The sequence below is a fragment of the Trematomus bernacchii genome, unplaced genomic scaffold (assembly GCF_902827165.1).
Source record: "Trematomus bernacchii unplaced genomic scaffold, fTreBer1.1, whole genome shotgun sequence".
Classification (NCBI taxonomy): Eukaryota; Metazoa; Chordata; class Actinopteri; order Perciformes; family Nototheniidae; genus Trematomus; species Trematomus bernacchii.
In genome coordinates, this window is record NW_022987582.1 from 7,164,275 (window position 1) to 7,179,898 (window position 15,624).

Sequence of the window (15,624 nt, forward strand, 5' to 3'; positions counted from 1 at the left end):
AAATCAGCAGGAGTAGCGATCTGACTACTACTACTGGGCGGACCAGGGTTAGGTTGAACATTTCCTGACAGTAATAACAACAAAAAAACCAGGCATCTTTTCCTCTTAATCGACACACACACATTGTCATCTACTTTAGAATCACCGGAAAAGTCTGCGAGAGTTTGATTAGAGCTTAAGAAGCAGTCCTGAAGAACCATCATCGCAGGCAAACAAAAAAGACAAACATATTTTGTCGAGCAGATTGTCTGCGACAAGGTGACCGGTAAATGTTTGTGTAAGACATCCGAACCTTTACAGGGGATGTCCACTGCGGGCGGTAGAACAGACCTGAACCCAGTCGACTTCTCCGGATGACGAGAGAACTTCTCATTGTCCAAAATAGCTAACAGGCATAGCAGAATCACAATAGGGGCCATTTTCCCAGACCAGCACAGCATCCGGATAGGTGCGCAAGCAGGCCCGAAACGTGGAGGCGCTCCGGTCTCTCCGCGATGACCCCGGTGCAAAACCTCCTCAGCACAGCAGGATAGGCGAAGCAGGCCCAGCTCGAGGCGTAGAGGCGCTCCGGTCTCTCCGCGATGTCCCCGGTGAAGATCCTCCTCAGCACAGCAGTACAGGATAGGCGAAGCAGGTCCAGCCCGAAACGTAGAGGCGCTCCGGTCTCTCCGCGATATCCCCGTGGTAAAACCTCCTCGGCACCGTAGAGCACGACAAGTGGAGCAGGTGGATACAGGCCTCCGCTACAGCAGGTGTAAAGCAGGCCGCAGCCCGAGCGCGAAGCCGCTCCGGTCTCTCCGTTACGTCAAAAGAAACGTACACAATACAGCCCCAGACAAGCTCAATGTGTCTGCCTGCTCTCAATAACACTGATAGACGTAGGTGTACGTAGGTGTATGTGTGTGTCCCAATGAAACCAGGATACGATGAAAGTGTGAAAGCGATCCTTTCAGAGAATTGTCAATGACTGTCATCCCCTACCACACATGGATGAACTGTTACAATAATATCATTAAAGGAAAACAATTTCATAGCATCTGTTTAGTTATTGAGTTGAGGTGTGTGTATGCTCAAAGGGATCCAAGCTGTTATAAAATAACGCACATTGGTTGCAGGGGTTAATGTTTACTAGATTTCAGATTATATGCACATAAAGATGATCCTATTACACTGTATTAAATCCTTATTTTCCATGACACAAAGCAACACATAGTTGAACGTGTTGTATACATTAAGCTGCCATAATGCATGAGGGGGCGTGTGTGTGCTTATATTTGAATATATCAGCAGGACCAGCAGATATGTATCCAGATTTCGAAAAACTCAAAATCTACCAGTATTGGCTGACAAATCGGTTTTAGTACTTTGGTCGAAAGTAGAAATGCCAACACAAGTTTTGTGTAGATTGAACCGTGCTTGAACTGCTCCTCTCTCGCTCTCTCTTTCACGCTCCCTCTGCTCCATGGTTGATCTGTAACACGCTTAGCCATGTGTTGACTTGTGTTGTGGAAAATGAGGTTTTAATGCAGTTTAATAGGATCATCTAATCTCAAATCTGTTAAACATTATAGCCTGTGGTAGCCAATCAAAATGCATATCATGCCAAAGAGATTAAGATAAATTGGGAATACTGATTCCATATGAAGGCATAGGAAGGGTAACACAATCCAAATACTTTACAGACAAGGCACAAACAAACAGACACATTGTTAAACATACACTTATGCATATAAATAATAGTTTATTTTTTGGCATACATGATTGAGTATTGTGAAGTCAGTCCTTAAAAAGAAAAAACATGGTGGAATTACTGCTGCTGTGTGTAATACTGTAAAGATGCCCCTTCTCCATCATTTATTTGAGGGGCAGTGCTTTGGGCACACAAACAATCCCAAAACAAGCAGCCAAAACACACACATTAGACATGGCCGAGAGACTAAAATGATCAAATGTGTTTACACTCATTTGGATGATGGTGATGCTTCTTGCTACGAGTGCGATACAAATGTGCTTGTTAAGGAGGAAGGGATGTCATTCTGTAAATGACCTGTGAAGCAAACTGCAGGTTACAGTAAACCATGTGATAGCCATTGACGTCGCGATATCTTAACGTTCGTGCTGTTGAAGCTAAAGCAAGAATATTATATAACAACAAATCACAATGCAATGCAAAAGTAATGAGTCAGTTAACAATTAGAAAATGTAAGTTCATGTCCAAATGTATGTAACTTTAAGTTGTTAAAGTCATGTTTAACATAATGCATAAGTAAGTATATTATAAATATATTATTTAGCCTTTTCTCATATTTATATTACTTTTTGAGGTGAAAAAAAGGTGAGGAAAGTATAAAATGAAAATATAATAATAATGCTTAACCTGGTTATAAAGTCAGTGTTCATTATAGGTTGAGGCATATAAGACAAAAACAAACGGCTGTTATGATAAATAATATAATTGAATTAAAATTCATTCAATATCATTTTGTTATGCGGTGAATATTTGTCATGTTGCTCGAAGATATTTACACAGCTTGACTTTTATTTATGTAAGCACATATTTTTGTATATGCTTTTGAAGGAACCCGAGCCAGAATGTACCAGCTAATAGAAACAAGCATGACATGGAAATGTGTGGTCATGTTGTGCCGCTTGTGTGTCTCATTTATGATTTAAGACCCGTTTACCATTCCAACAGTGGCTTTTACTAAAGCTCCCAATCACCTGAATCAATTGGTTCTGTCATGCTTCTTCAAAGCAACCACTTCAAAGCCCTCATCTCTTCTCTCCTCCCACTCTTCACATCCTTTCATCCAGAGGCGGAGCAGAGACACAGGGCCATAAGACATCATGTATATGTAAACAGTATAATGATATATAGAGGTCTTCCCCAGTATGTGCTGGTGTGATTTTAGGCCCAGGCTCCACGGGAACGCATACAGCAAAACGCATAGGATTAACGCAAACGCAATCGCCAAAAAGCTTCCGTCCACACGCAATATACACCGGATAGTGTCTTGCCACACGAGACAGCTCCGTTTAGATCCAACCGCTGGAAAAGCTGCAGTACATATGCTGAGCCTGTACGTGGCGCTGTAACTTCCTCCACAAAAGCAGCAACTTCCTCCACAAAAGCAGCGAAGAAGAATGGTTGTCATGGCTGCACTTCTGTTTATTCTCCTTGGTGCGGGCCGACGGAACCGGGCAGAGTTTTTCGCCGGTCAACGTGTGTTAAAGTTTAAATCTTCCGGACAAAATTATAAAAGTGCCGGTCAAAGGTCTTCATTGTTATTTATTGAGCTTTAAAACAAATGAATAACGACGATATAATGATATATAATCATCAAATACACGGAGCCTGTCTCTTTTTCCTCTCTTCTGACAGCGTCAGTGTCTGTCTCATGCAGCAGCTGATCCTGTAATGAGTGACCCGACAGTAAAAATAAACATATTTATAACTAGTTTAGGTAGTTTGAGAGGTAATTAAAATAGCTAAGGGTGATGATCTGACTTGAAGTGTGTGTTTTGCTCCCGCTGCATCACAGCGGGAGGAGCTGCGTGTCTCCGTCCTGTCAGATTAGACTTCACTCGCGTTTATGTCCATATCGAGATAAAGATAAATAATCTGAATTCAGTGTACAGTGTACTTTTGCGGGGGTGAGCAGCAGAGGCGGGGAGAGGCGGGGCTATTGCGTCGTCATTATCAGAAAAGGATGACCGTATAGGCGCCCCCGTTGGACCCCCCAGAGAGCTCCGTTCCCAGATCTATCCACCTTTGGACCCGTTCAGTTACGGCGTCGTGTAGCAAAAAGGGCTATACGCAAGAGAAATATGCGGATACAACCCGTTTTCGTTCCCGTGGAGCCTAGGCCTTAAACACTGCCGTTTATAGGCCTTTTAAGCTGGAAACTATTTTGTATGAGTCTTTTATTTCCAAAACGACAACATAGATTTAGTCGGTCGGTCAACATAACCACATAAACATCAACATCCAGTTCGCTTCCACCCTTGTTCTGTTTTGTTTTATCTACTTATTTATTTGTATTCTTCCTTGTTTGCTTGCTAATAGACTTGAAATCATAAGGAAGGACAAAGTGGCAACAATGGCATAGTGAAACATACTTGAAAGGGTTTATTGAAAACACAAAGAGATGCCCAACACTGTAGGTTTGAGAACTTGCCTGGGACAAACTCATGTGTGCACGCACGGACACCCACACACACGCAGACACACACACAAAAACGGACGCACACATTTTCCTACGGATACACGTACAGACTAGGGATGTGCATCTCCATCACTGAGGCCGATACGATGCGCATCTCGATACGATACATTAACGATACATTTGAAACACCAGGCGATGCGATGCGATGCGATGCGATGCGATACGATTCACCCCTGTTGTGATACAGTTCCATACGATTTGATTCAACATTATGCGATTCGGGGCGATACGATGCGATTCAACACGATGCAAAAATAATGATACAATTCAATATGGTACGACAGAGGATTGTGTTTTATTCCTTATATGCAGCAAATCATACATTAACAATATTTGGTTTTCTCTACTAGTACTGCACATTTCATTATGCTGTTTCTTTTTTACCTTAAAAAAACAAACACTTGGACCTTTCACAAACTGGCCTTTTCACAAGTGTAGTAGTGTTCTCTGTCTCCAGAGTAAAGTACAATTGTATAACACCTCACAGTTAAACAATTTAAGGATGCATTGCCCATGATTAACAATGTGCAAATAACAACTACCATAGTGCAATGCCCATACAACTGCCAGCCTGATGTGCTTACCACTCATTCATAGGATAACTCACCAGTGAGCAGAAAGCAGTGGTGTGGTTTCTATATGAACAATAAAGAAAATAACCTTTCACAAACAGGTATTTCATAACTGCTTACAATTGTAAGGAAGACATTTAAACTATTATTGGCAGTCACAGGCTGTTGTAAACTAAACACCACTCTCTCTGACAGAACACCTCACTGAGTGATTGAACTCATATGTCTTACTTTCAGGTTTTTCTTTTCAGCCGCAGACCCCATGTCGCCTCTTTATGTGCGTCGCTAAGTTCCTCGTACTACTTGTGTACTTTAAAGCGGCACGGCATCGTTTACAATTTGCGAGCGATCTTTCAAGTTGTCCGTCTTTCTTGAAAAATCCGAAGTGTTGCCAAACGTTTGATTTGTAGGTATTTTTCGGTGCGCTGTGTTTCTCTTTCTCCTCGACTTCCATGTTTGTTGATAACTGAGACTCTCGGCCTCCGTAGTGGCGAAGCAAAGATCAAAGATCGTCTCTGCTGAGTGCTGACAGGATGAGGGGATATTATATGAATGAATCGTTTTTTACCGATGCAAAGACGCTACAATCGATGCATCGCGAGTTCAACCCAAACTGTAGCCGATGTGCACTCTTTCAACCGGTGCACTCGCATCTTGAACGTTTATGCCGGTGCACCGATGCAAATCGGTGAATCTTAACATCCCTAGTACAGACACATGCACACACACATTTAAACACACAGCAAACAAGTATGTGGCAGATACTTGGAGTAATGATTATTTGATATGTGTGTGACATTTGTCAGACATGCTGATGGTGTTATTCTTGGACAAAGAAAAAAAATGCGGCTTCTACACACACCCAGCTGTTTCCTCCTGTGCCTGTTCTCTCTCTCTCTCTCTCTGTCTATCTCCCCCCCTTACCTATCTATAGCCCCAACCCTGAAAGCTCAGACCTGAAGAGACGCTTAAATTCATCTTTAATATCTTCCTGTCCTGCCCTCTTTCCATCTGCCGTTTATTCCCTCCTCCTGGGACCGTGTTGGTGCTGCTGTGTCAGAGTTCACTGAATGTTATTAGCTTTTAGGGAAAGTGCCCTGCTCTCCTCCCTTGTTTACAACTGCTCCAACATGAACATTCATCATAACGTGACATGGAACAATGGTGAGGTGAAGGGTTGCTGAAACTTGCTGATGGTATATCAAGGGATACAACTTGTAATTATCAGTTAGTATCAGTAAAACTAACACATTTGCAATATACTACTGATATGTTCTTAAATTGTCTCCTTTTGACATCAGTCAGAGGTCAGGGTAAGCTACAGAACAGCGACTAAACAGATACGCTCAGTATCCTGATTGCTTAAGGATACTCCTGCAGAGCACATACTCCCTTTTTGCTAGAGCACCTTGAATTAAAACGATACCTACATTAAAATTGTTGTCTTGACATTATGCTTTCTACTATTTTAACGCATACATTTTGACAATCATTGCACATTTAAAGTACAATATCAAATGGAAATGTTTAGGTTTACACATTTCTCCTAGTGTAAATAATTTGTTTGTAGTAATCTTGCCATGACTGATGCACAGACGCATTTCATCCTGCACCTATGTGACCCCTCTCTCCACTGCACACATACCAAAACCAGAGGAAGCAGCTGTGTAATGTGTATCAGAGCAGATAGTGAAGGGAGAGCACGCTAACATTTCCTGATGAAACGGCCACCTTCTCTCTTTCTGTGGCCAACAATAACTCCATTGGCACACCTAATACAAAAGGGACAGAGAAGCAGGCCATACTGGGCATGTTATTGAGTTTATCTGGACATATAGGTATGACTGTGGCCTTGACTAAACACCAGACACTTTTCCAAAGCATCACCCTGTTCAAAACACAATTAGCACAGGGATCACAAGATGCATTTCCTCGCAGGCAGTACAGAAGCTTGCTCGCTTGGCACCAATATGTGTTTGGAATCACAGGAATGTTGTTTTGAAAGGAACCAATTCAGCTCCTATGCCAATTTATTGCAGGTCTGGCCCTGTATTAGGAGAGCACTTTGCCAACATTATTCTGGGACAGAACTGTTACGTAGGAAGTGATGCTGTTGGTGCAGTGGGTGTAGGAATATTCTCACTCCTGGGATGCAGATGATGCATGCGGGGTTAGACCCTGGCAGATGAATTGGCAAGCTGACATTTGACCTGGGAATTGGCCGTCACCACCCTCCTTCAGGCTAAAAAGATACAACAAATGTGTGACAAGGTAGCAAATCAAACATGGTATGTTGCTAAACAAAGACACTCATTCATTATGACTCAATGGTGGCTGAAGATAACACGTCTCTGCATAAAGCTTGACCTCCAGTGAATATCTCAAGGGGTGAACACTTGATGGGTATCTGTGTCTGTGAAGTGTAACATTGCTAAAACAGAGCCTACATTTAAAGTAAAATACATTGAGTTAATAAATGCTAAAGACCATTTAATGAACAAAGCTATTACTGAGTATCTGAAGAAGGTGAAATATCATTCCATTAACTGCATACTGAAGCAAATGCATTCTTGTATAGTGTGTGAGTGTGGGTGAGTGAGTGCATTCGTGTGTGTAAGCCTTTAGATCTGATCACGTGTGATTGATTGATGTTTCTGATGGTGCATTTAGACCTGGCTGGCTCCAGAAATCATTAGTGCATCTTAATGTCAATGATGATGAGCTTTGGAAACTCTTTCACTCCGGACAATTATACTGTCATCATCTTTAATCTATCTAGCCTATGCATGTCTTTAAAACACAGTTTTTCTCTCTCACTCTCACACACACACACACACACACACACACACACACACACACACACACACACACACACACACACACACACACACACACACACACACACACACACACACACACACACGAACGGTCCAATTAGCCAAACACCATCTTTACTCTCTGAATGACCACATGCATCTTTCTGTCTGTCTCTGCACAGCTAATGATAATGAAGGTTGTGTGGTTTTCTGTGTGTATTTGTTCGTCTGTGTGTACTTCAGATTGTGCCCCCACGAGTGCAAATGTATTTTGTGTGCCTGCATGATATGATATGTCGTAGCACATAACTTAAGCAGACACTCAACCATTTCCAGACCTACAGCCAAATGACAGTTAGATCATTAAGCTCTAGCACTAATTTAGCATGAAGCCAGTAGATCTTCCCCTCTTGCTGTATTTGACCTTCACACTCCTGAAATGCCGATTAGAGGACGGGCATTTTTAATACTTGTCAGTGCCTAGGTTCTGCCAAAGCATTGGTGCATTTAGGCAATGACAACAAGAGACTCATAAAGGTAATGAAATAATAATACTTATGAAAAGCTACTGTGATGGTGGAGTAGTGATGTTGCTTGGGCTGGCCAATGCGGTAAAAGCATGATTAAATATCCTGTATTGATCAGGCCATTCTTATGAAACTGGGAAAATGTTTAATGTATGTATCATAGCTGAAACCTGAAGAAAGCCATGCTCATTATCAATACAAAACAAATTCCTTTTTTTAGAAATGTAGGTAATCAATAAATAAGCTGTGTAAAAAAAGGCTATTTACAAGAGTTAGTTCTTATAACCGATTACACGCTCAAATGAAACATAAATGATTACTATATGGTTTCTTCCAAACAAATGACACGTGCTGCTTGCTTCCAAAAACACTAGGTGTATCTGCAGGTCCAGTTGGATGAGCCATTATCAATTGATAATATACTGGTCAGTTTGTTTATGGAGAAGCATACTGTATGAAAAATCTGTATCACCACTGATAAACCATATCAACTGACTCGCAAGATGTCAGAATACTACAGATCAAGCTAATTTGATATATTTTTCAAAACTATAAAATAACAAAGTTAGATATTAAGCATGTTCAATTCTTGTTTTTCTGTCTCTTTCCAGAGGGAGTGTGTGAGATCTGGTTGACCAGTGAAGACACAGGTGCCTACGGGAGAGACATAGGCACAGACCTGCCCACACTGCTGTGGAGACTGGTGGAGGAGATCCCTGAAGGAGCCATGCTGAGGCTGGGTATGACCAACCCACCGTATATCCTGGAACACCTAGAGGTATGCACAGTACATGTTGACCCATTTCAGCCAGAAGTACCATCAAACAGAATACGTCACCACTGATAAATACAAACTAAAATAATTAGGCACGGCTGAGTTTTGCTTTTTTTTTGTTACCGTTTTGTTCTTGTCCCTTTGGACTTATGTGCTATCCCATTCTTCAAACTAATAATATTGCTTTGCCTAGATTTAATAAACTTAATGCCTGTCTGTTTTGCTTACCAAGCAGTTTAGCTGCAGCGCTCATACTGCACTCATTAGTGCAGTTCATTCTCTTCTCTCCCTAATGAGTCAATTACGGACCATTGTGTCCTCTTTAGCAACCTCATTTTATCAGCCATTATTGTCTTCCCTAATGGAACAATGGACATTGTTTTCTCTTCTCGCTCCCCATTTCTCTTTTTACCCCCCTCTCTCTTTGTATGTTTGTCTCTGTCAGACATGCGTTTTCCATCATTTAAATTACTTTTTTTGTACTTATTGCTTCTTGAAGTGTTAGGGTGACAACATACTATTAGATTGTATCACAATGTTCCACTAAAAATGTACAAAATGCATGCCCAGTCTCTGCTTTTAGTCAACACATAAAGAGAAAAGAGAAAGGAAAACAACTAAACAGAAACTGCTATTTAGAAATTGCGTTACTTTGTCCCAATTATTTTAGAGTTGTCCAAGTTCAGCCTTGACACACACATTGAGCCTAGAGGATAGTAGAACTCTGTGACACGGAGGGTATGGGGACATGGGAGGGTTGAGTGACCACAGCCCATTTGCCCAATTGAAATGAATGTGCAAGAGAAATGACTGAAACCTAAATTTAATTCTGTAATCATATTGTTATTCTGTACAATTATATTGTTATTCTGTACAATTCCATGATTTAGAACTAAACTGAGGGTTGAGTTTTGCTAACGTTGAAGAGGGTTCAATGTTGGTCATTGGATCTGCAGCATATGTGTGTCTGCTCTATGAAAATGGACCTAAATGTAGCTCTTATTTCTCTTGTGTGGTGACATATAATATTTGAACAACTGTCAACATATCATGGCTGAAAAGCACAACACTTATTGTTGCCACCGGACTCAGCAGTATGGCTTTAACTGTGTACATTTGAGGCAACTTAAGCAGATAAGTAGAAAAGGATAATCACAAGAAAAGAGGGAAATTGAATATGACGATTTTATGTGTATGTCAGGGGTTAGCTTCCTCTTTTTTGTCTTTGGTTTATTTGTCACAATCATTTTTAACCATCAAGTAATATCGTTTATCTTCCCTGTTAGGATTCACAGTCTCATATCTGAGGAAAATGGTTTGGAAAGAACAGAATAGGGGACCAAAAAAAAGACTGCTAAGAGGGCTGATATAGGGTTATGGTAACCTATAAAACTACAATGAAACAAAACTTTTAGGTAAAAAAAAGAAGAAGCCAGTCCAGTTCACAACAGATGTACTTTTGATTCCAACAATCTGTAGAGATTTCGAAGTCATAACTAAATGAAATGAGGGCAGAAATTGGGGATGAAGGCCCGGGGATAGAGAAGAGGGCTAAAAAGAACGTGGGAAAGTGCTGTGGGAAGCAGCGATGGTGGTTGTAATTAACCAGGGGTTAATGGAGGTGGCTAATTGTCCCCCACATGTATAGGTAGGGTTTCTGCTTGGCTACATTACAATTAAAAAACCACCCTCCTAATGATAGGGAATAACAATTAACTGATAATTAGAAATATACTAGGACGACACACTAGCGTTGTCTGTGTGTGTGTGTGTGTATGCTAAGAATCATCTCATATGCTACCGGCCTTTTCACTCCTCACGTCCATGCATTGAATTGAATTATATCTTTTTAAGCATTAATTCCTCAGTCAATTAACCTACATAAAGAAGATAAGGGTGCTTTACTTTTACTTATCATTGTCTTTTGTTGCTCCTGTCCCCCATTTACCCTTAATCATATCTTCTCTTTCCACTTCTCCCCTGCCTGCCCCTCTCTACACACCCCCCAACACACACTTTCCCTTTTTTTCTTTCTTCTAGACCTACTTATAAACTTTCCATTCTGGCAATGGTTGTGAGCTCAATCATTAAACAAGAAACCTGCCATATTATTTCCTTTTTACTCTTCCTTGAGTCTGAGGTCTCATTTCTTCATCTTTAATTTTGCCTTTTTGTCCTCTCTGATACTTGTTTTTATTCCCCTTTCTCCTTAAAAGATTGTATTTCTGTAATTCTTCATATTCTTGTTTTCCCTGTTGTAATTCTGTCATCACTTCCCCTACCTTTCAAACTTTAGTTTTTCTCTTTGTAATTACTCTTTTTTCACCTCGTCTTTTTTCTCTCCTCTCCAATTCCTCTCGTGGTGGTGGCAATCACTGAAATAAGAACGGTGTAATGATGATTAAGGCCAAATCTCTGAAGTAGCTTTATCCTTCATCTTAAGTAAAGGCCAAATGATATCCCGCTGTCTCCTCTTTCGGTGAACACCAGTGCTTATATAACAGCGTCATACTGAATGGCTTTGATTGAATCTGAAAAGGCCAAGCAACCTCTCCACTTCCTACTGAAAGATCACCCTCTCTCCCTGAGATCAACACTTTTGCGCTGTCTCCCTCTGTCACACCAGAACACACAATTTCTTCCAACGTGCTGCCGGTCCTTCCTGACAGCCTCATAGCACCATTTGCTGATTGGAGCAGTTAAAGGCCCAATCGCTATCATGGGCCACTTGTCTCTGACATTTTAGTTGATTGCATTGTGCAGTCACTGGACACTTTTACTGGAGTAGTTGCAAGTAAAAAAGCATCTTAGAGTGGTTTTTTTTCTCTCTCGAAATGTTATATTTTTAAACATTTTAAAAGAAATCTCTCCATCCATATAATCGTCTGTCCATTTGCTGATTATACTGTAAATGATTGGCTTGAATGCTGTCACAATGGTAACAGTAGGTCATCCTATATAAGGTGTGTGTGTGTGTGTGTGTGTGTGTGTGTGTGTGTGTGTGTGTGTGTGTGTGGTGTGTGTGTGTGTGTGTGTGTGTGTGTGTGTGTGTGTGTGTGTGTGTGTGTGTGTGTGTGTGTGTGTGTGTGTGTGTGTGTGTGTGTGTGTGTGTGTGTGTGTGTGTGTGTGTGTGTGTGTGTGTGTGTGTGTGTGTGTGTGTGTACCTGTGCACGAGCGATTTTGCGTGGGTGTATGTGTGTGATTGAATCTAGCATGCTAGGAGACTCAGTAAATGAGGTGTGAAAGTAGCCTGCTCGTACGTAGCAATCAGTCAGCCTGGGATGGATGAAATAGCAGTTGTCTATTAACCATCCTCTGCAGAGCTTATTTCAGTTCAACTAGAGATTCATCAGATATGCTGTTCTCATTCAGTAGTCTGATGCGCTAGCTTGATGTAAAACATTTTTTTGCTTGCATCATTCAAAAAGCATCCAAAACAGTCAGGAAAAAAATGCTACATTTAAAGCATTTGTAGGCAAATATGTGTGCTAACCTCTGCGTGGCCTGATATTATTCATACCCAGGACACAAGCATTGACACACATGAATACACACAGTCACTGACAGACACAAACGCATCTCTCACCTTCACACTCCGATATTCACTCTAGCACAGCTGTATGAGCAGACACTCAGACACACCCTCTCAGACCATTTTCATGTTAATGAAGCCTTTGGGAGCCCCTCTACATTAGAGGCCTAATGTAGCATTGTGTGAGGGACCCGGCGACAAATGAATTCTCATAGTAAAGCTATTCTGATGTTCCTCTGAATGATGAGTCCGGACTTACTGCGGTGAATTAATAATTGTCGTGTAATACGACTTCATACAGTCATCATAATAAGGAAGATGCTTAATAGTACAGTATTGGCAATATATTATTTTCCACAAAAAAATCTGATTGCACACAGCACAATACCACGCCATTAAAATGCTACTTCTGCACTTAATTTCCCATTTTACTGTGCAATACACAGGTTCCATCTGCACTCTGTGTGGTACAGCAGGCCTCAGTATACCCTCCAGGGAAAATTGTGTGAAGTGTTTGAAATGTTTAATACCATTGGGAGTTGAGTTTCTCTATCTGCTGCTGAACACAGTTCCCACCGCCTGTGTGTTTGTGTGCGCCAGTGCACACACACGGGGACCCAACGTATTATCCTGGGAACAGCTTGTAGAATCATTTCCTCTCCAGACTCCCCTGGGTGAACCCTGCTAATACTCTAGCGTGGGCTCGTCTGTGAGTGTGTGTGTGAATGCAGCTAGTTGCTACTTATTCTGATTTGGCTTCAGAACATTCACTTGAACCAGACTGTAACCCGTCTGCAGGCTGCCACTCTGGGGAATCTGTCTGTGCCTGTGTGTTGTTGTGATGCAATCACCAACGTGTCCTTATCCAATACCACCATATATGAGGAAGAATGTGACATATACTAATAATGACAAAGAAGAAAGATTTATTCATCTTTTCCCTAATAAGAATTGATGTAAAATGCTTGATTTCAAATGTGTCTGCTTCAGAAATATATTTTTGTTTATAAGTTAAACATTTCTTCCCCAATGTGAGTGGCTCCTCTACATCAAGGTTGATGTTTTGTTTGAAACAATAGTCTGTTGACTTTATTTTGTCATTTTTTAAATGAGTACAAGAAAAAGTATGAGACCGTTTCTCGATGTTCTTGAAATGATTGAATGTTTTGTCAACAGGTGTCTTTTGTTCGGAGCGTCATTATGAAATATGTTTTGTGCAAGCAATTTTTCATCAGTTAATGTAGGATCCAACAGTATTATAATTCTTACACTACCAAAAAGTATAAATGCAGTTGCTGCGAAAAATACATTAATCAATGTGAAAATGTATAGTATATGTAAACATTTGCACACATCTGACATGTTTTGACTACATTACATTGCATTTAGCTGACGCTTTTATCCAAAGCGACTTACAATAAGTGCATTCGACCAAGAAGATACAAACTTGAAGAAAACAGAATCATATAAGTACATTAGGTTTCATAGAGCCAAAACATTTCAAGTGCTACTCAACTGGCTTTAGATAAGCCAGTCCTTTGTTAGTATATAAAAGTGCTTTGTTAGCAGATACTGGAAGCCAGTGAAGGGAGCAGAGGAGTGGTGTGGTGTGGGAACATTTTGAAAGGTTGCAGACCAGACGAGCCGCTGCATTCTGGATGAGCTGCATAGGTCGGATGGCACATGCAGGTAGACCAGCCAGGAGGGAGTTGCAGTAGTCTAGGCGTGAGATGACGAGAGCCTGGACCAGAAGTTGCGTCGCTTTCTGGGTCAGGAGGGGACGTATCCTCCTGATGTTGTAAAGAGTGTATCTGCAGCAGCGGGTTGTAGCAGCGATGTTTGCAGTGAAGGACAGTTTGTTATCTAGGGTCACACCCAGATTCCTTGCAGTCTGAGTCGGGGAAACAACAGAGGGGCCGATGTTGATTGTTAGGTCAAGAGTGGGACAATCTTTTCCCGGAAGAAAAAGCAGTTCAGTCTTGTCAAGCTTGAGCTTGAGGTGGTGAGCAGACATCCACTGAGAGATGTCTGCTAGACAAGCAGAGATGCGTGCGACGACTTGGGTCTCTGAGCGGGGAAAAGACAGAATTAATTAGGTGTCGTCAGCATAGCAATGGTATGAAAAACCATGCGGGCTAATGACAGATCCGAGCGAGTTTGTGTACAGAGAGAAGAGGAGGGGACCAAGGACAGAGCCCTGAGGGACCCCTGTAGTTAATTGACAAGGGTCGGACTCGGACCCTCTCCAAGTTACCCTGTAGGTGCGGTCTTTGAGGTATGAGGTGAGGAGGGAAAGTGCAGAGCCTGAAACTCCAAGTTCTTGGAGAGTGCGAAGGAGGATCTGATGGTTCACCGTGTCAAATGCAGCAGACAGGTCCAAAAGGATGATGAAAGAGGAGAGGGAGGCTGCTTTAGCAGTGTGCAGTTTCTCAGAGTGACCTGCCTTGAAACCAGACTGGTGCGGATCAAGAAGGTTGTTCTGATGGAGATAACAGGAGAGTTGTTTAAAGACAGCGCGTTCAAGTGTTTTAGACAGAAACGGGAGGAGAGAGACAGGCCTGTAGTTTATAACATCAGACGGGTTGAGAGTGGGTTTCTTTAAGAGAGGGTTTACTCTTGCCTCCTTGAGACTGTTTGGAAAGTGACCAGAAGTTAGAGAAGTATTGATGAAATGGGTGAGAAACGGTAGAATATCAGGAGCGATAGTCTGAAGGAGGTTTGAGGGGATAGGGTCCAGAGGACAGGTGGTAGGACAGGCAGAGGTAATGAGGGTAAGAACCTCACTTGGAGAGAGAGGGGAAAATGAGGTTAGTGTGTGGGTGAACGGTGGGTCTGGTGACCCAGTGGTGAGTAAAGGTGAGTCGGAAAATGAAGAACGAATATCATCAACCTTTTTTTCAAAGTAGTTAACAAAGTCGCTTGGCAGAAAGGAGGAGGGGGAGGGGGCGGGGGGTTCGAGGAGGGAGGAGAAGATAGAAAATAGTTTTTTGGGATTGGAATAGGAAGAATGGATCTTATCTTGAAAGAAAGTGCTTTTTGCCTGAGAGATCGAAGCAGAGAAAGAGGAGAGGAGAGCCTGATAGGTTAGGAGGTCGTCATGGTGTTTGGATTTCCACCATTTCTGCTCAGCTGCCCGAAGGATGGTAAGAGTAGAGGGGGAGAGGGAACGAAGGTTA

General features: G+C 41.8%; 1 protein-coding gene across 2 annotated transcripts in view; it reads left to right on the top strand.

Annotated features, from left to right (window-relative positions):
- Positions 1–15,624, top strand: part of cdkal1 (CDK5 regulatory subunit associated protein 1-like 1) — a 231,923-nt gene that overhangs the window by 120,265 nt on the left and 96,034 nt on the right. For both annotated transcript variants that reach the window (XM_034127949.1, XM_034127948.1), the window contains one exon: positions 8,753–8,919. In XM_034127949.1, the coding sequence (XP_033983840.1) occupies positions 8,753–8,919 (167 nt within the window). The remainder of the gene's footprint in view (positions 1–8,752; positions 8,920–15,624) is intronic.